The 20,325-nt window shown below is 41.0% G+C and overlaps 1 protein-coding gene across 4 annotated transcripts in view; it reads right to left on the bottom strand.

The window, feature by feature from the left end:
* HIVEP2 (HIVEP zinc finger 2) overlaps nt 1-20,325 on the bottom strand; it is a 149,825-nt gene that overhangs the window by 17,031 nt on the left and 112,469 nt on the right. For all 4 annotated transcript variants that reach the window (XM_068416870.1, XM_068416897.1, XM_068416880.1 and 1 more), the window contains 3 exons: nt 7,995-8,039; nt 1,112-6,737; nt 207-361 (listed from right to left, as the gene is read on the bottom strand). In XM_068416870.1, the coding sequence (XP_068272971.1) occupies nt 207-361; nt 1,112-6,526 (5,570 nt within the window). In that variant the 5' untranslated portion in view covers nt 6,527-6,737; nt 7,995-8,039. The remainder of the gene's footprint in view (nt 1-206; nt 362-1,111; nt 6,738-7,994; nt 8,040-20,325) is intronic.

The raw sequence follows: 20,325 nt of genomic DNA, 5'->3' as shown, positions 1-20,325 counted from the left end.
TAACAGCAAAGTAGAGCCAAGAGAAAGTATACAGGTACCCTGTAGTTTGTTTTAAGACTGACATATACACAAAAATAAGAGGCTTGGGAGCTACAAGGCATGGCAGGAATACAGGAGACTGTTCACATCCTAATTCATTCATATTCATTTTCAAAGCTCTTTAAAATGACAGGCTGAGCTTGAAATTTCCAGTTGCGTTTCCTTACCCTCCTTCAAAGATTTTAATTCGTATCGGCTCAGTTTGTTTGGATGTAATGTCTTTATCTCCATGAATGTCTCCTTTTACTCTTTCTTTTATAATATTCCCCACTACTTTCTTTTCAAGCTTGCTGCCAAACAAGAAGAATGGCTCGTGTTTCATCTGTAGAACAAAGTCAAGGAAGGGTGTTACTGCTGGAGCACATAATAAATGCACACTTCATTTCAAGTACTTTTAACATTCCAGGTCAAAGCCAAACTCTCATTTTGGTGCAACTCTATAAGATGAATTAATTTGTCCCATTTAATTTGATGGAGAATAAGAGAGGGGGCAGCATGCACAAATTTTCACAAGAGTCTTGACAGAAAAGACAGAACGATATCTTTCCTCAGAAAAAAAATCATGGAAAATAGACATGGAAAAGCCTAAGAAGGTAATTTATTGCCATTACAGAATTTTCCCTGGCAACATTATCTAATGCTTAGTCCATGAGGAAGAGCAGTGTGTAAAAGACATTAAATGGATCTGAGGATCCTTACTCAATTTTAACTTAATCTTTACTTACAAACGCACGTGGATGTTTGTGTCTGATACTGTTTGAATCAAGACATGGCAAAAACAAAGGACAAAATAAAAGGAGATAATGTATCAGGCTCTGGCACACATGAAGGGAGAGCTTTAAAAGCCTCACTTTCTACATCTGACTTTGAAAATGGAGACAGAGACAGCAGAAGTAGCAGAGCTTGCAGAAGGGTAAATTGAGGCTCAGAAGTTGTCATGGGAAGATGTCAATGTCTCATTTCCCAATGGCAAATATTTTTTTAAAACATCATTAACTTACATTTCATAGTTTACTAATATTTTCTTGAATAAAGATATACTAATTCAATTTTATTAAAACCTCTTATTTACCTGAGCAAACTGCTTCCATGCACTTGATGATGTCAGTTTACCAGCTCCAGGTCTATGCATAGCAGCCAGAGTGTAGATTTCCATGGTGTTTTTTTGCTTGGACCTTAGAAGTGCTAAAGTGGTCTTTGTACTTAGTCCAGCTGGGTTTGGGTTACATGAACTTATACACCATGAAGCATAAACAGAAGATTTGAGGGTTGGTTGCTGAATGTAATTGGGTTTCGTATAGTTTAAGAAACACCAGCTCACAGTAGTAGTAGTGCGCAGACTTGGGAACTGAAGGATCTGCTGAAAATCTGCTACATCTGTCAGGAGAATGGTTGAGCCTGTGACTTTCCCACTGGTATTGGATGACATCTGGACTAACATCCCAAGAGACAATTTTTGATGTTTCAGTTGGTCTTCTGGCTGAATTTCTCCTGGTGGCAATGAAGACCTCTGTGGGCTCATGCTCATATCTGAGGCTGTTTCATCCACATCCAGTTCTTCTGGCGAGTCTCTTCCCTCAGAAGGGCCACTGGACTTCTGCCCTGGTGACGTGGAATCAAAACTGGAAAGTTTCTCCCTGCTCAGTGGGAAAGAATCAGCTGTTGGCATGCTGACTGGTGGGAAATCTTGAGATGATGAGGACAACAGCGGTGAAGAGGATGACACGGATGGAAGACTTTCTTTTGGCTCGGTAGCACAGCTCTGCCTTACTAGTTGAGGCTTCTGCATTCTTGGAAAATCTTTCTTTATATCTGAGTTAGTTAACTCAACTGCACTTAGCTCCTCAACTATCTGCCCATACATTTTTTCTTCTTTGACTCGTTTCTGCTGCTTGGTCTCCATGAAGAGCTCCAAGCTGCTGGCAGGTGAAAGCATTCGTTTGCTTCCTCCCAAGGTAGAAGCAATGTCAGAACTGGAAGGCAAGCACAGGGGAATTGGCGGCTCCAGTCCAAGTGGTAGCGTCTGTGGCACTTTCCACAAAGGATATTTTTCTAGCCCTCCATGCTGACCCAACATCTGAGCTATGCTAAATCCAATTCCTTGCATGGTTGCATTAGTTGCCAATGTCCTTTGAGAAACAGTCTCATCAACTTTACAAATTACAATCGCAGGACTGTTGCTCTGTCCAAGGATCTGGGAAATGCTTGTGTACATGACACTACCGTAAGATGGCACATGGGTTTGAATCCTGACAGGAACAACTGTTCCTGGCAAAGACTGTACAGATCCATCACTTGAGGAGTCAAAATCTGTCTGAAGATGCTGCTCAGGGGAGGTATCTGTTGGTTTAATGCTATGGTCTGACTGGTACTTAGCAAGAGTATTTTTTGAATACTGCCCAGGTGTTCCTGAGTAATGCTGGTATGCTTGCTCTTTAGCGTGCGCATAATCAGCTGGTTTCTTTCCAATAAGCTCTGGAGCATGTTCCAGGTGATAACTTGGAGGAACGTCTGTTTGGAAAGGTTGTTTGACATAAGATTTCTGCACCTGTTGCACAAAATGATGCTGGAAGTGTAGAGGTTCTGTGCACGACTGCCACAAGACAGGCTGCTGAGATGGTGGTAAGTGAACCATGCAGACAGCTGGATATGGGAACGGAAACAAGGTGCTATGAATAGGGGGAAAGGGGACTTTTTCCTGATGTGCAAATAGCTGCTGCTGCTCTGAAGGATGTTTGTTAGGAATATAAGGTGCTTGTTGGATCAACGGAGTCCTTAATATTTCTGGGCTGTCTGCAAGAAGAGCCTGTTGCTGGGCAAGGTGGGATGAGCTATTACTAAGCTGAGCACAAGAGCCAATAGCCTGTTTTCCAGAGTCATCCACCTGAATGGGCTGAAGTACAGAGGAAGGGGAGGGATGCCAAGCAAGCTGGCAGGAGCGAAGACCAGTCTGTGCATGTTCCATCTGCTCCTGCTTTACACTTTGTTCTGTGCTCTGATCCGTCTGGGAAATATCCGGAAAACCACTGAAGGAAGCCTGGCGAACCAAGAAGCATTTCTTCCTTTCTCGGGATGGAGACAGTGCCATAGTAGGCGTCCCAGCTGAAGAAGCATGAGACAGGTTCCCGTAATCAAAGGATTTACTTCGGATTTCTGGGATTTCAGCAGCGTGAGGACAGGGCATCTGTTCAGATGAGCAGCGTCTCATTTCCCTCTGATGGTGATGCCCAGGGACGGAAAGTGAGTAAGCACCAGCTGGAACTGTTAAAAACTCAGACTGTTTTCCAAACTCATCTTGTTTGGGAGGCGTGATGAACTTCATACTCTCTTCTCTTTCAAAGGACATTGAAAAACTCGAACTGTGGGACAAATTACTTTCTTGGCTAGGGCTGCGAGAGAGGCTTGTACCTGTGGACTCAAAGCTGGATTCTCCAGAGGAGTGCTCCATGTCAGCCAGTCGTAAACGCTTCTTTTTGGGTGGTAGCTTTTCGGCTGGAAGTTGAGAAAGGGTTTCACTTCTCTGGGGCCACTGGAATTCTTCGGTGGGTTTCTCCTGCTCTTTACTCTGCAATTCTTTATCTTTCTCAGGCTTATCTGGCTCCTCCGTGACACGAATTTCAGGTACCTGTATGTTGTGCTGGCGAACCAGTCTGGGCTGCATATGATACGGCTGAGGCTGCTGGGATGGAGATGGCTTACTGGTGTCAGCATTTTCCGTTTGTGGAGCTCGGTCTGGGCTCATTGGGGACTCACAAATCTCACTCTCACATGTTTCAGATGGTGAACAGATCTTTTCCTGTTGGCATGCAATAAGTTCTGTAGATTCAGACCTTTCAAATGAGTTTGGCCTGCTCAACGAATTTGTGTGCTGAATGACAGAGATGACATTTCCAGGGGGCTTTCTAGCCAGTGATTCTGCAGTGTTTTCTTGCTCTGCCATTAAGGATGAGTCTTCCAGAGAAGCTGATGGGCTTCCAGACTGCAAGTAAGACCTGCAGATTTCAAAATGCTCTGCATGGCTGCGGGGGGCGTTGTCCAGACCTGGAAGGGCAAATCCACTCCTTGGCACTTCCTGAATTTGGGATTTGGGATCAAAGTCTACATGCTGCATCCCCCCAGTGGTGCCAGTCGTGCTGCTGCAAAGCATGGGACTGTCTTCCTCATCTCCAACACTCTCCTCTTTCCTGCGCTTTCTATTTTCAAAAGTTGTTCCAAGCACGGATGGCATCGCCTGAGATTGTCCGAGTGGATCAACAAAGTACTCTCCCCCCTTGTTCATCCCGCCTAAGGATGGCGAGTCCCTGTAGTTCTGCTTCTGAGCTTCAAATTCTTCCCACTTTCTGTAGTGCTTTCCACTGGCCTCATAGTCATAAAAGGTCTTGTCTCCTTTCTTCTCTTTTAAGGATGGTCCTTTGTCACCTGCCATCTGTCTGGTGGAAGCAATAATGATATTTTTCCCTGGTCTTCCATGATAGTCTGAATCTGAGTGTCCCTCATGCACAGAGGGTAGTTCAAAGGCAGCCTGTCTTCTCAACATCCTTTGGTGGGATATTCCCACTGTCCCAGGGTAAAATACATCATCTGAGCCAGTCATCTTCTCATCAAATGAGTGGCTTCCTCTCAGAGATGGGGGAATACTTAGGCTGTTTGCAGAAGAGGTTGGCATGGAGTTACTTCTAATAAGAGGAGAGGAATCTACTGGGGGCTCTAGAAGGACAGGCACGTCACCCTGCTGACTGACTTGGTACTGGTTGGATTCACTTTTGATGGATGATGTGGTGGTCTCGGATTGTCTAGATTCTGTATGGCTGCCTGGATAAGCTTGTGTAGATTTAATAGTGCTCAAATTACTGGAGTCAATGAGCTCTTCTTTATTTGGAGTCAGCTGGGAAATATGTTCCTCAAGCATCTTGATATCTAGTCTGTTATTTAAAAGAGGTAATGGTTCTGCTTTGCCCTTTCTACCCATCAAACTGTGTTCCTGATTTGTTGTGGCTACTGTTAGTGCTGTCCTTTGATTAATCCTATAGAACTTCCCAAAGATAATCTCTTCGTAAGACTTTGCATTAGTATTTGGTGGGCTAATTTGCTGCTCAGCACTTTCTGAGCGGGAAAAATAACCGGAGTCAGTGCTTCCTTTACTGTGTGGGCTCAGGAGATTTAATGACTGCTCAGAATCTTGCCCTTTTTTCTCTGACAGTCTTAGTGCAAGTCGCTGTTTAACTGTATGAGAGTCATCAGACTTAGTACTTAAGGATGGGTTTTGCAACATATCAGAGCCAATATATGGTGAACTCTCACTGGGTAACTGAATGCCACTTTTAGGGATAATCAAAATGGGCACTTTCATCGGCCCCACTAAGGACTCTTCCATGGAGGAGTGAAAACTGCTCCTGCTAGCAATGTCCAGGGGGAGCTGTGGGACGGGGCTCAGTTTGTCAGAACCTTCCACTAGGAGTGAGGTCTCCTCATCCGTATCCGTGCTCTGCTCGCCATCTGAATGTATTTCAGCTTCCACATCGATGTAACTAGCATCTAGGTCCAATTTAGAGACTGCTGACTCTGTGAAAGGTACCAGTCCCGCTTTAATTGCATGGGCATGTGACTTCCTGTGCTTGTAAAGGTTGCTCTTAGTCTTGAAGGAAAAACCACAAGGAACACAAGGGTACGGTCGCTCCCCAGTATGAGACCTAATATGCTTTTTAAGTACACTAGGTTTGGCACAAGCCCGATTACAGTAAGGACAAATGTACTTGCCAGGCTTTTTGGGTTTGTGCTCCTTTTTGTGAGCATCATCTGATTGTTCTAAAGATTTCTGTGAATATTGGCTGTATGCAGGGTTCAAACTTGAAATCTTCTTCCTGGAGAAACCTCCGCTATGGCTATGCATATGAAAAGGATACAAGTCCTCTGAGGCAACTGATTGCAAATGGCTAGGAAACTGCCACGGAGGACCTTCCAAGCTCTGATGTGGCTTTATGTTGTGCAAGAAGCCTTGTGGCAATGAATGCTGTGGGAAAGAAAGTGAATGTTGACATGAGTAAGGACTTGGATGATGCTGTGGATATTGCTTCTCCGTGACTTGCTGTGCAGCTTCACTCGATGGTACCAGTTTCCCAGAACTAAAAAGTTGTGCTGATGCTGTGTTTCCAATTTGCTCGTGATCTATTTGTGGTTGCCTCTGTACTTCTTGATTGCCAAAAGTGCTCATCTTAATAACAGCTGAATGTTCTTGCCTCCATCTACTTGGTACTTTAGCAGTTTCTCCAGACCTTGAGGTAGCTTTTTGCCCTATAGCTGTGTCCCCAGAGTCCATTTTGTTACACAAGGTCTTAAGTGCTAGTTCACTTGAAAGCTGTGCAGACACATGGAGTGTGTCCAAAGCTGTGCTTTTTAAAGTTTTGTTGCTCCCATTTTTCCAGGGCTGTTGCAAATTCACAGACTTTTCTTTCTCTTTGGAACTTTCCACGCAGTAGTCTATAGGCATTAGATTTGTGTCTGTACACTCATGTGAGTATTATACAGTTCTGTTCATGGCAGGAACTTTCCTAAACAGTTTATTATACATTTGCAAAGACTTGTTATAGCATTTGGACATTTTCCACTGTTATTAAATACCAAGATGCAGAATGACCCAGTGATATTTGTAATCTACTAGAGCAAAGTTCTTTTCATCTCTTCCATGGTGACACAGCTATCTGTAAGGAAAAAGCAAAAACAAAGAAACCACACACACCAATTAATACAGCCATGCAAAATAATATTGATGCAGTCAGTTGCACTTTCATTGAGCCTTTCATGAAAAATATTGAGGGGCTTAAGTAAAGGTAACTACATTTCACAAAAACCCCTTTTGTCAGGAGACACAGTAAAGACTGGCTCCAGAGATTGCACACAAGAGTAATTACTACTCAATAAAAGCCTTAGCAACAGAAAACAGGGATCTAGACTTTCCAAATGGAATGGTACCTTTGGAAGGCTTTCTGGGGACAGTTTAAAGGCTCGATCCTCAGAAAGACCACCACCTACTTCCAAAGCTCTTTCAGGAAATTGCTGCTGAAAATCGAATCCTAACACTCTGGGTGGGAATTACCTTATCCAGTATGACGCACCTACAGTTCAGATATGCACTTTAGTCACCTGGCCTTCCTCTAAAGTCAGAGGAGGGTGATCAGTACTTCTAGAGGAGAAATCTTTCCATATCGTGATGGGTACTTCAGACAGAGAGGATGTCTATGCACGTGGCCCTCCACTCTGGAGATGCCTGCTTCTCACTGTCGGTTAGGCAGAAAACCTAGATGACTACCTTGGAGTATATACCAAATTTTACGATGCCTAAAGTGAGGTACTTCTTACCTTAGACCATCTAACTGGTTTTACAAGAAGATGTTAATCACCCTTTTAAACTACTTTTGAACAGTCAAAAAAAGAGGCATCAAATAAGCATTTTGAACACAACACGATTGGTACCTTTCCACATCTCCATCTTCCAATCACTATATTAATTTTTAGTGAGAATGTCCTACTAGAGGTAAAACACATCTTAAAGAAATGAGCTATAACTGTATTTATGCACCTTTAGCATTTTAGATTCCAATGTCAAAATTTCCATCCAGCTATACAAGTCCTGTTTATGCTTAAACGCACTATGTTTCCACATTCTATTATAAAGAAGAAATGCTCAGAGGTATGATTTTCATAGACAAGTACAGCATTTGAATTTGAAGAACAATGTAGGTTTCCTGCTTCCATATTATCCAAACACAGGATATTTTCTGGGTGCAACAGTGAAGAAAAGGGTAAAAGAATATTTTTATGGAATTTTTACGGAAAAGGGAATATTTTCATTCCTACAGAGGAAAAACTGAATTGGGCTTGAAGAAACGTTAGCAAAGTGCAGGAAAACACATAGGGAATGGGAATATAAGATTTTTTTTTCAGTATAAAACAATTACCTGCATCTTCCAGGAATCTAATAGGCATGACTATCTTCAAATTTCCTGTAGAAAAAAAATACAGTCATAAGAAATCCTTGATATTAAGCATAATGCAGAAGAAAGTTTTCTATTCTTTACAGGAGAGTCCTGAAAATTTCATTTATGTGTCCATGGGAAAAGATTCATGTTGTGTCTTAGGGGTCTGAGCAACCACATTCTGAAGAATGTGGTTAATAACTGCAAGTCTGAACTAATGCAGTCTCACCTTCCTGAATCGGTCAAATGAGAGCTGCTAATGTCCCTCTTCATTCCTACACCTTTGCTAAACCTGGATTATCCCTGAATCCCATTGGCAAAACCCCTTTCAATGCCTCTCTCCAGTCAATACTTTTAAGCTCCAGGTCTCTCATTAAATGTTTCAGGGACCAGAATGAAATCCTGGCCAGGGTGTCACCACTCAGGTACAAGAAAATGTAGCAAAAAGCAAGTAGGTTTCCAAATCAGTTAACATCAGTGCGATGCTGCTCAAGAATATATGGCTGCCTTCTCAAAGAAGAAACCTACAGACCAAATACATGCTTAAAAGACTTGTGTGACTGCCATGAATTGCCACCTGTCTGGCTGTCACCAGACTGCAGGCTACTCTTCGTATTGCAGAAAAGACCAGCAGGGAGAATGCCCCTAAGAAGGGGAGCCTGAACATCATCTCACTGCCCTAAAGAGCATTTCTCCCATCAAAGGAGGACCCTCACAGTTTTCAACAAATCTTATCTTGAAAACAGATTTTGGCTGTTGTTTCATTAAAAAGGATGTTTGTTCAATTGTGGTGACAAAAGCAACAATTATGGCTTTTCTTTATGGTTTTTATTTAGGACAAAATTCAGAATATCTCTAAAGAATAAATCTTTAGAAATAGCTGGAGTATTAGCTTCAGAGTATGGGATATAGGCTACCATAATGATCCTCAATTAGAAACTGTCAGAAAAAACAGATAGAACACTTATGCTTTCTCCATTGAATAAAACCAACAGATGATAAAATAGTAAAGTCTATAAAAGAAAAAAATAATCAAAAATTAAAAAATATTTTTTCATTCTTTGTAATTAATAACACTTTCAAAGAACAAAAGGATGTTAGTAAAGACCCATGACTTGACATAAGTAGAATCACTATTGTGCCACTTGTTATCAATTATTTATTTAATAGTACAAATAACACACCAGTAGTTAGGACAGCAATAGCTAATGGACTGTTGGTTTAGTCAAATATGGATAACATATTTTTAAATTGTAACTATAGAGAAATCCCATATGGTACAAAATAATAGCAAGCTATCAATTACAAACCTATAGCAAGCTATACAAATACAAATAGGTCATAATGTCATTCAGCTTTGATGTGCTAATGGCTTTTTAAATAACTCTCATCTGATTCGCTAAAAGAAAAAAGTAAACAGGTAATCCAAGTAAAACTTTCTAAAGTTTTCCTAAGTCGCTTTCTCAAATAGAAAGTGTTGCTACAGATGAAAAAAGAAATGCTCATGCAGAATTTACAATAGATCAGAAGTAGTTACTAGGGAGCAGCTCTGCCGTGCCTTATGAAGAAATGGCAGGTAAATGGCAAACCATTTTCAGCAGCTGAGCTAAACTGAATCTCCGGTCAGTAATGATGCCAATATATGAGCACAGATGTAAAGGAAAATGTGTGGCTTGAGAAGCAGAAACATGGACGAGAGGGAACGTTCCTCACTGAGACAGCATAAAGTTATTAGCCATCTTCAAAGAAAAATACTTTTCTCCTTATTAGGTAATTTTGCAAATGGTGAAGAAGAAATTTCTACAAGATGGGAGTATCCTTTCTGTTCCATACTCCCTCCACTGAGCGCAACTTTAGAGAAGAAATCTGCCAGTCACGGAAATGTGACAGCAATGGTTTTATCTGAGCAGAAGATGATGCTAATATGCTTCCAACAATTTTCTGTTCTGGACTGAGACCTCTGTTACAGAGTTCACGCCATTGTGCGGTCCTGCTACTTTCAGAACATTCTATATAATTTTTTAACCTACACTACGAAACAGGTATAGACTAATTATAGGGATTATTGATGGCTTAAGTTTGGTGAGAGTCACTCTCCTGGGGAAAACAAATCCCTTTCCAGAACCAACATGATCATTTCTGGTTTGGTTTGAGCTGCCATCCATCCTGTGTCAAAGATGGCTTTAATACGATTTTTTTGGTTTCTTTTTTTTTTTTTCCTCCCTAATGGGAGACTGGTTTAACTGGAGAAATCTAAGACACTGCAAAGCTAGTTTGCATTCTGTCTGTTTTTTCCAGTCAAGCCTCTATTTCATCCGCCTGCATCCACCGCCTAGCTTAAGTCGACAACAGACTTCCATTTTTCAACTGATTTATGTTTCTCCTTTAGAAAACACTGTAAATATACTTTTCAATATTGCTCTTCATCAAACACATACTATTCAATAGACAGAAACTCCCTATACTTCAAATACTACATATTTCAAACCAAGGAACTAAGGATGATAAAAATGCACATTTTCTTTAATACCTTTGGCAAGGTTCAGGCCCACTGGAGTGACTAAGAGGAGCCCACCTACACGGATCAGAAGCCATACCGGAGCTGCGCTGAGCACATCGTTTGACAGGAGCTGCGAAGTCGTGCCTGGCCGGGGGCCAAGCCAGGTTAAACGGTAGGAATGCGACCCGGGAGCCAGCTCCCCCAGCCACACTAACTGCACTATCTGCCCGTTTCAAACCGGGACATTTAACTTCTGCAAAAACTTTGAACATGAGAAGATTACTGGGAAACTGGGAGCTGTATTTATGTCAGATGTACCTACTAAATCAAGACTTTTAAAACTTTCTAGAAAGGAGCATTATCCTGCCGCTCCTTTTCCTAAGGTGCCTTTGTGAGCTGCATGCAGGGGACGTATATCTGGGTGACTGCAGAGCTCCAAGACTATTCCTTCCTTTCTTCTTCCTCTTCTTTTCAGATCATTAAAATGGTTACACTCAACAGCTTTAAAATAAAATTTGGCAAAATACAACTTTTACTACTTCTCAATTTGTAGCTCATATTACAGCTCTTGCAAGTGAACAAATTGGAAGCTTATGTCTTCCAGGCTAAATCCTGAGTGCACCATACAGAATAAATATTGACTCTAGCGTCAGGACTAAGGGTCAGATCCAGCCCTGTTTTAAATCTTTTCTGTCCAGCTCTGCCAGCACAAAGCCAGCTTAAAACCACAGTAACTGGCCCCTGAAGAATTCGTATTCTATAGGGCAAGCGTTAGCACAGACAAGCTGCAGTGGCTCCTATGAAATCCTTACACCCATGCACAGACCTCTGCCAAGACCCTTATTAGGCAAGTCTAGTTTATGTCTGGGATAAGCCCTGCAGCCAAGCAGCCTTACAAGAAAGAGAGGCCACCTCTGAGCTCTTCCCCACCTGCAACTGAGAAGCAAATTGCCTTGTCCTTTGGGGAAGAAAGCACACTTTTGGCTTGCTGTCCTACCCCACCATTTCCATCTGCCCCGCTAACGATATTCCCCAAAGAGCAGTTTGGTGTTGACATCCCAGTGGAAAAAAAAAAAAAGACTGGGAACCCTAATAAAACATGGATTTACAGCTTCTGCTGCCTAGGCAAAGTGGCTAAGCCTGAAGAATAGCTTTCAACCAGCAGTCAGCGTGCATCTCTGAACTGAAGGATTTAACTGGCATGAAGACAGACAAGCATTTGTTCATCCTTCTGCGCAAGGTTACACATTCATTCACAGGCTGAGGATGTTATGTAGCAACACAATAAAAGGAATGCAGTCCTTGGGTTATATAGTTTTGACATTTTACACAAATGAAAAAAAGATAACCAACTGCAAGCTTTTTTATACTACTTGACATCACACTTGCTGTCTTTGAACTGTACTTACTAAAAAGGTAAGGAAGAAGAAACACTACTTAAATTTCCCAGTTTTGTAAAAAAGCTTCCCATTCTTGACCAGCGAGATTTTCATCACATTTCCAAGAGCCCCTGGTTAGGGGTCCCATCTGACTGTGGTTTTGTAGCTGGCCTTCTACCTGTCTATTTGAACACCTCTAGGAATGACCGTAAATTCCTATGTCAACCACTGGCACTTGGCAAAGCCTTGAATTACTGGGGAATGCAAGGGTGCCTGTGCTTTTGCTGCAGTTTGGCAGGAGTTGTAAGACATCCTTTTACACACGTAATTCCAAGAAGGCAGCCCTTTTAAAATAGGTTAGGTGTATTTATTTTAATATACCACTTTCTGTATTGTAATTGCTGTTGGTACCTCTTAACATTTGAAGGAATACTCTAATTTGTGCATTTAATTCCACCCCAGATGTTCTGCCTGCCTTCCGGATTTCAGTGCTTTATTGAACGTATTGCCATTCTCCAAAACCAGACACAGAATCACAGTTTTGAAAATACCCTGAAACATTTAGAATCACACACGTTTTTTAAATTTGGGCAGCTGAACTAAACATTACAATGTATTTTTTTAAATGTCATTTAACAATACTAGCCAATACAAAACCAAATACTGCTCAGCAAGTACACATAGTACACTGTGAATTTACTATTAAATGATCAAACAAACTGTACTAAGCTTACTTGAGGAGAAGCTACAGGGCAGGATCTGTTCTCCATTGCTATGTTGGGTAAACACTTGTGCTCACATGGATTCCTCAAGAAGCCAGGAACTGAGGGGATGGACTGAGAGGATCCCCTTATAGATGCATCAAGGGTAGACTGCAAGCTCGCTGTGACCAAACACCAACTTCAGGCTTTGACTCTCAGGTTTCTACAAAGGCATGTTTGTGCCGTTGGTAGTTGCTGGTTTCAATGGACAGAATCTGTGCATGTAAAACTAGTGGTATAAAACCTGGCATCCTGATTTGTGCCATTATTATTTCAGTGTTTGCACTAAATCTGGCTCCTATTTTGAGAACTATTCTAGAATCTCAGCCATTGAGAGATGGCATATAACAGCACATTATAGTTAATTGTAGTAGTATTGATTATTTCATTCATTTTAAGGCTTTAACAAACTCACCTTAATCTTGTTAATTCAGATAATTCAAACTATTAACTGAGACCATTATCTGAGTATGTTGAAGAAAGTAACTGGAACCTGTTCACTTAAAAGCACGCTGAAGTCAACTAAGAAAACAACTAAATAAACAAATCTGCTGTACTCTTAACACCTGTTAACCCTAACTGTAGGAACTTATCTCTGTCTCAGACATTTCATATAAATGTCAATGGGTACATGCTGTGAAGAAGAACAAGACTCTCCTTCCCTCCTCTGAATGTGATCCTACCGAATCAGAGGCCAGGCACACTATACCTTCTGCGGTGACCTTACAGAAAAACCAAGTATGAAACAAGAGTCTCTCATTTGACTTCAAGGAGCTTTAAACAGATAAGAGGTTTGACTCAGAGTGACTAAAAGGTGACAAATTATTCCAACGGCAAGTAAAAGTACGAGCCAAATTCTGCTCTATATTATCTTGGTATGATCTGAGGCAATGAGTTGCAAATCCAAGGACATAATTCCAGATTCATTCCTCATAAAAACAAACAGAATCAGACATCACATAGGTTTAGGCTCTTACATCCTACATACAAAATATCTGAGGTTATTTATTACGAGGTGAAAATAAACTAATCCAATACCTCTAAGATGTCTACAGAGAAATTCCTAACATATATTGCAATAAATGTTCTATTACACAGTAGTAAGAAAACATGGGTGATTTTCTTTAAGAGATGCTGGCTTGCATCATAAATGCTCAAAGCACAGCTGCAGCAAAACACTCAGCTTTTGCTATGTTAAGTATCTCAAATATAATTTTAAATTGCCACTCTCTAGAAAAATAGCACCACCCAAAAAACTTAAATTCAAGTTGAGTGTATTTTAAGAAGCCATAGAAGAAGCCTACAGCAGAAATGCTTTAACACTGACATTTTCACTGTAATGACAAGGACTGCTCACGTAAAGAACATCATTATTTCCTATTTCAGCATCATATACAATGTAGACATTACTACCGGATGGAAAAAATGGATAAAAAAAGCTTTCACATTGCCGAAGTCCAACTGAACACAGACTTATTTCCACAGGATGACTATAAAAAAAAAGAGAGAGAGAAAAGCTACACAGGAGCCAAATTCATCTTAAACACTTCCTTTATAGGTAGAAGTTTGCAAACAAATCACAGTTGTTCTCCTTGAATTGAACAAAAACCTGCTATCGAAGGGATGCCAACACAGCCAACAGGACAAACAATCTTGTCAGTCAATTAGCAGCTAATTGATCTCTCTGATCCCAGTACTTTTAACAACGGATCAGGTAAATATTTTGTTTCTGGTTGCCTGACCTTGCTGTGCACATAAGAGTCTGTCAGAGGTGCTTAAGCATGTCAGATCATACAAAATCTACCTGTTCTGGCTGACTGTCTTCTGATGCGGACATCCCGAATACCCCTCTATACAACAGCAAAGGACTGGGATTATTCTGATAAGAAACTAAACAAGAGAATTACATAAACTGATAATCTTCTCACGCTGCTACTTCTTTCCTTGGGGAACAAGTTGAAAAAATGAAAACGGATGAGTAAAATACCAATCATTTCCCACATGGACCTTAAAATGTGATGGCAGAGCAATGGCAGATCTGACAGACAGCACTTCCAGTGTTATTAAAGTTTCAGAAGGCAACAAAAATATCACAATCGTTTTGCCCCCCCCCAATTTTCTTTTGAATCACAGTACACAGTGACTTACGAGACTGAGAGCAGCTCCCAAGCAGAGAACAGTCAGAAACAGATGCCTACCACTAAGGTCCTCTTTAAACGCTATTTTGATGGCTGAAGTTAGGTTTATATGATGCCTAATACCATTGGTCCTAACGTGCAGAAGAATGAGTTCCTCTCAAGGGTGAGTTAAGTAGTAAGTAAATAGTATTCACTAAATACACATTAACAATGTATAGTAGTATCCAAAGTGGTGCTGATACAAATGAGCTCTTAATTCTTGGGCTGCTCTCTTCATCAGCAGAAACTCAACTATATCTCACTTTCTTCTGAGCCACAGCAGTTGAACATAAGGATACCGTGCCAAACCATAAAAGTGTGAAATAGTTTCTGATCACTATTTGTCGGATTACTTTTTTTTCACACCTGCAGTGCAGAAAAGAAATGCAGCTTTGGCCCTGCTGTTGGCCCCAAACTATTATCATGTAAACGAACAGGCATTATGTAGCCCCCAAAAGGCTAAATACCTAAAATCTGTGAAAAGCAAAGGCTCAGACACTAACCAGTGATGCTATGTGACGCCACTGGGATTGCAACGAAAATTTTGCATCTGCAAAAACTGGTGAAAATTGCTGAGATAGAAGATTTTTTTCTCATTTCAACACAAAGAAACGTGTTAATCAGGACGGGAAATTTTGCACCTTATAAAGGACAGATTAACTAAACTGAATTTAGCAGCACTTGTGAAAGATAATGTGTACACAAAGTGCAAGATTCCCATGTGAACATGGTTTGTAGTCATTTCTAGGTTTATAAAACATCATCTACAGTAAGAAGGGTAAGAACAGTGTCACTGGAGAGTTCAAACTGCTAAAGTTGTCAGATATAACAATTTTCCTAACTGAAATGACATGCAAAGTCTGAAATGCCACTTTGTTTTCACACAAGAACTGCAACCTTGGGCAGCAGCTGGGGAGAACAGATCTGTCCTGGTAAGTCCCTGCTAAAATGCCATCCAGCTTTTCCCCAAGTTTTCCCAGGGAAAAAAAAAATTGTGTAAATATTGCATTATTTTTGGGTACAAAGTAATTATTATCTTGTTGCCAAACGGAAATATTAGGCAAATATCTGGCCTTTGCCTAGCATTTTCATCTCAGAGGGAAAATATCGCTGAATTTTCTGGGAAGTGAGACTTTTCTAGTTTAAAAGTTATGCAACCCTACTTATGCAACCACAGCAGATTTTGCGAACAGCTATGCCTCCTTTCACACCATGTCAGAAGCAGCCACTTGCATTTCACACGAAAATATCAGTGTCTTTCAAACACTTTCTTGAATGAGAAATGCACTGCCTCTGATGGATGCCCTCACCCCAGGAAGAATTACACAGGAAGACATTTATAGTATCTGAGCTCGCGTTTTGTTTTTCACTCACACCAATTATTATACAAGCTTATTTTAAAACCTGTCATTGTTTACTAAGCCCTGTGGTCACCACATGTCAAAACAAAAACAGACACATGCTAAACATCGGTAGCATGTTCTTACCATTTTTTTTTTCCATTTTTTTGCACCCAAAATAGAACAGCAGTGTTATTTCAATCCATTCTGAATACTTTGTTTTCATCTGAGATCAGCTATTAAGCCCCAACTCCTATACATTGCACAGATCTCACAACAGTCACCACGCTGCAGCCAAAATTTCGACTAGTGACTGAATACAGGCATTTTGCTGTAGCAAATCTAGTCATTTAGCATTGCCTAAAGACTCTGAACACTACAGCAGTAATATAAGATACACTAATTAGACTGCACATTTAAGGATGCTGCTTTCTTTACAACCTTGAGCATGCCTAGCAGGGGAAAAAAAGAAAAAAAAAAAGCTCTTTGAAATTACTCTGGCCATATTTTACAGCACTTCCTTCTTTTTATTGCATGAAGCATTGGAAGTCAGTATGTATAATATCCAGTTGCATCAGAGTACCTCTTAAAAATTCAGTAAAATATGCATATGCTTTCTGCAGCATTTTGTAGGTGGTATTCATGAAATTTCACTCTTTGCAGTTAGGTTTCTTTCTACAACACACAAATCTACTGTGTTTATTAACATGAGCATCACTCTCCTGAGCAAACACCTCTGAAAAGATGAAGGTCTACCAAAATGCCTGAATCTGCATATAAAACCTCTGTTATTCCACAGGGTTGTGCTGATGTTTGAGGGACAGGCCAAGCTGACAGCTTGGTTACAGCTGTTACAAGCACAACACAATAAAACCCAAAACATTTATTGGGAAAGGCACTGCTCAGGTTTCATTATGACTATGTCTCAGACAAGGTTAGACCAGGGTACAGTATTACAGGGCATTCCTAGTACAAACAGCACCTTAAAGTTTCATATAGGTATCCCACATCACACCAACTTTGGAAACTACTCCAAGGAAACCTTCAATGTGAAACCATTATCCTTGTACTTAATAAACGACACAATGGGACACCAAATCACTCCTATCCAGCAAAAGTCTAAGTAAGCACTGCAAAAATCTTAATTTCAGCTATAAGGCGAGAGCTCAGCTCTAAGAGGAGTGAGGCTCTAAAAGGACATTTTCAGGGCTGATGGTCTATCAAAACGGAAAGCAACCACTGCTCAGCTCTAGAAACCTCCAGACAACTTCATACAGGGTTCTCCTTCTCTGCATCATGCTTGGCCCATTCCACCAAATTTAACTTTTTTCCATTGTCAGAAGTGGAAGTGAAATCAGCTAAAGATCTGGTCCAAAAGTCTCTCAGGTGCTTGTGATCCACCAATGACACTTGTACACTACAAATGAAAGAAAGTATCAATCACCAAGATACACACATAGAATGGTTTGGGTTGGAAGGGACCCTTAAAGATCATCTAGTTCAACTCCAAAACATCCCCTAGTCCAAGCCCCAACATCCTCTTTGCAGACAGGAAAATGAACACAAACATATGGGGCTTCATGTTTGCTAAGCTACACTTAAACTAATTAATTACTTGAAGTTCCTTGTGATAGCTCCTAACAATCTGAAAAACTGCCTTGCAAACCAGAAGCACATAGGCTATTTTCCTTAAGACTAAAGTGCAATGTTTCAGCACTCACACCACCTAAGACTTGCTTATTCTATTGAACTCTTCCCCTTACTTCTCTCTTCCTACCCCCCTCGCAAGATTTGAGGACACCCTGTTCGCCTGGAGATGGTGAATCACTACAAGGCAGCAGGCCCACTTAGTTCCTCAAAAGACACAAAAGGTGCAAAAATAGCTTGTACTAATGAAGCAAGGACAGCGTCAGCAGCCAGATGAGCGTGGGTGATCAGATCAGGGTCTGTTGTTGGAAAGGGCAAATTATTAAGAGAATGCTTCTCTCTCTCTCTCTCTTTTTATTAAGCTTTGTTCTTCCTTCGCTGAAACCAGCCCTCTGCAATGCCTGATAAATGACACCTGACTAGATTGACTCCTCCTGTAATTGCAAGTTTCATACCGGTGCCGGAAGCAGTGCCTCACTACGAGCTGAAGGCACAGTGGAGGTGTCGCTAAAAAAAAATAAATAAAGAGAGGCAAAAATAAAGCCTAAAAATAGCCAGGACTACCCACTGAGTATGACTGTGTGAGTATATTTAGCCGGTCTAACACCAACTTTTCTTGTTAAAAACACTATCTTACCTTTATGCAAAACAGCTTCCTGTTTCTAAACATAACTTGAGAAACTTGAGAACACGAGGGGTGAAAATTCAGATTTTGAAATTGTCCCTTTTTCACTGAGATTACACAAAGATTAAATGTCAAAAGACTGGGTAGGACTTCCATGTGGGTTTTGCATCCTGACATCCCAGAATGAATAGAAAAGAGTTTGCTATTAAGGCATCCTAGTATAGCCCGTTGGAGTAGGAAATAAAAAAAATAATAAAAAACTTCTCCAGGTACCAGAAATGGAGCTGAAGGAAGAGGGACACGTCCTATGCCAGCTCTGCTGCCTGAGCCAGCACTGCCCTCGAGAGAAGACTGTGCCCCGCCAGAAGCAGACACATAGGCCTAAAGAGTGATCAGATGCAGCTGCACTTTTACAGCCCTGTTCTGCAAGTCTCATCTCTGATGCCAGTTTACATCCCTTTACCAGCACAAAAGAGCTTTTAGGAAGGGTGTAAATATAACTTAGTCCTAATTAAGGCACTCCTATGCCGCCTAATAAAGTGGCAGGAGTACGAATGACAGCTGTGGCCGTGCCTGTGTATGTCAGCTGGCACGCACACCGCAGGGAGCGGAGATCAGCGCTCAGACATCACGTGCCCTCCATCTACCTGCTCCATGTGGCTGCAGCCAAGGGGTTGCCTCATGCCCAGGAACAGGAGGGCTCGCACCGAGCCCCAGCCCACCGCCGCACCGCCGGCACTTGCTAGCCTTGCTCACAGTGACACGCTGACCACGCTTTGAGCCCACTGCTCACCCCACCTTACTGTGTCAGGAGTTCTGAAACTTTCGTGGGTTTAATTGCAACAGGAGGAGCCACAAGCACGTTCAGCAGAGATGTTCAGCAACCTCTCTTTCCAGGGCAACTTTACGCTTCTGCATGATGTGAGTGTTGCTCCCCCTAACCCACAGGGGAGGCAAGCCCAGTCCCAAGGACTCCGTTCAGAATGTCTGCAACTGTTTAAAGCACATTACTGCAATATTAGTACTGGAAGTAATACATGTGCCAACTTTGTAGTGCTCCACATGAGCTCTGCAAGGAAACAGTCTTTTCTACGATTATGTTTTTTCCATTCAATATCATGACTCCTTTGGCTGATGAGGGTTTTGTTTCATTATTATGCAGCCTTCCTGTGTGGCTCCAAATACCTCCCATCAGTCATTCTGGGGCCAGGGTTAAACAAAAACGCACAGGTTTATACCAGACCTTTTCTCTCATTTACAACAGGAAAAAAAGTGCACTGTAAGACAATGCCAACTTCACATGCAAGATTCAATGAAAATTATTATTCTGACATTACAATTTTTACTTAGTTCCGATTTTAAAATAAAAAAAAGTAGAAGTTAGTAAGATTGTATTTTTAACATTATAGTGGGAAATTGAGAGTGTGCTCTTTTCTTGATATGCTGTGATTAATTCCCATTGATACAACCATTCTTTGTTCAGCATCATAGTTTTGCCTTTTCATCCTACGCCTTAGCAGTAAATTTAATAGTCACTGATTTTTTTACTAGAATAGATAAACATTGTGATGCAAGACAAATCAGCTGATGATATTATTCTTCAGACAATTTAATTTTCATCTGAAATGAAGAGTAAATATTATATTAGAGGAAATATGAATGTAAAAATAATTATTTGTAGGTTTAATTGCTGAAGACCATACGCTGGCAGTGCATTTACAAAAAGTTAACAGGAGACAGGACCACATACCCCAAACCACTCTTAAGTTACAAAGTTAAAAGCATAGTGATCAGAGCCTCAGCCTATCCCCTCACTCATATTTGGAGCAGAAATTTCGTTTAAGTAACAGGTATATATTTCCTATCTTTTTAAGACTTTACTTA

The sequence above is a fragment of the Nyctibius grandis genome, chromosome 1, assembly GCF_013368605.1.
Source record: "Nyctibius grandis isolate bNycGra1 chromosome 1, bNycGra1.pri, whole genome shotgun sequence".
Classification (NCBI taxonomy): Eukaryota; Metazoa; Chordata; class Aves; order Nyctibiiformes; family Nyctibiidae; genus Nyctibius; species Nyctibius grandis.
This window is presented reverse-complemented; position numbering and strand designations above follow the sequence as displayed.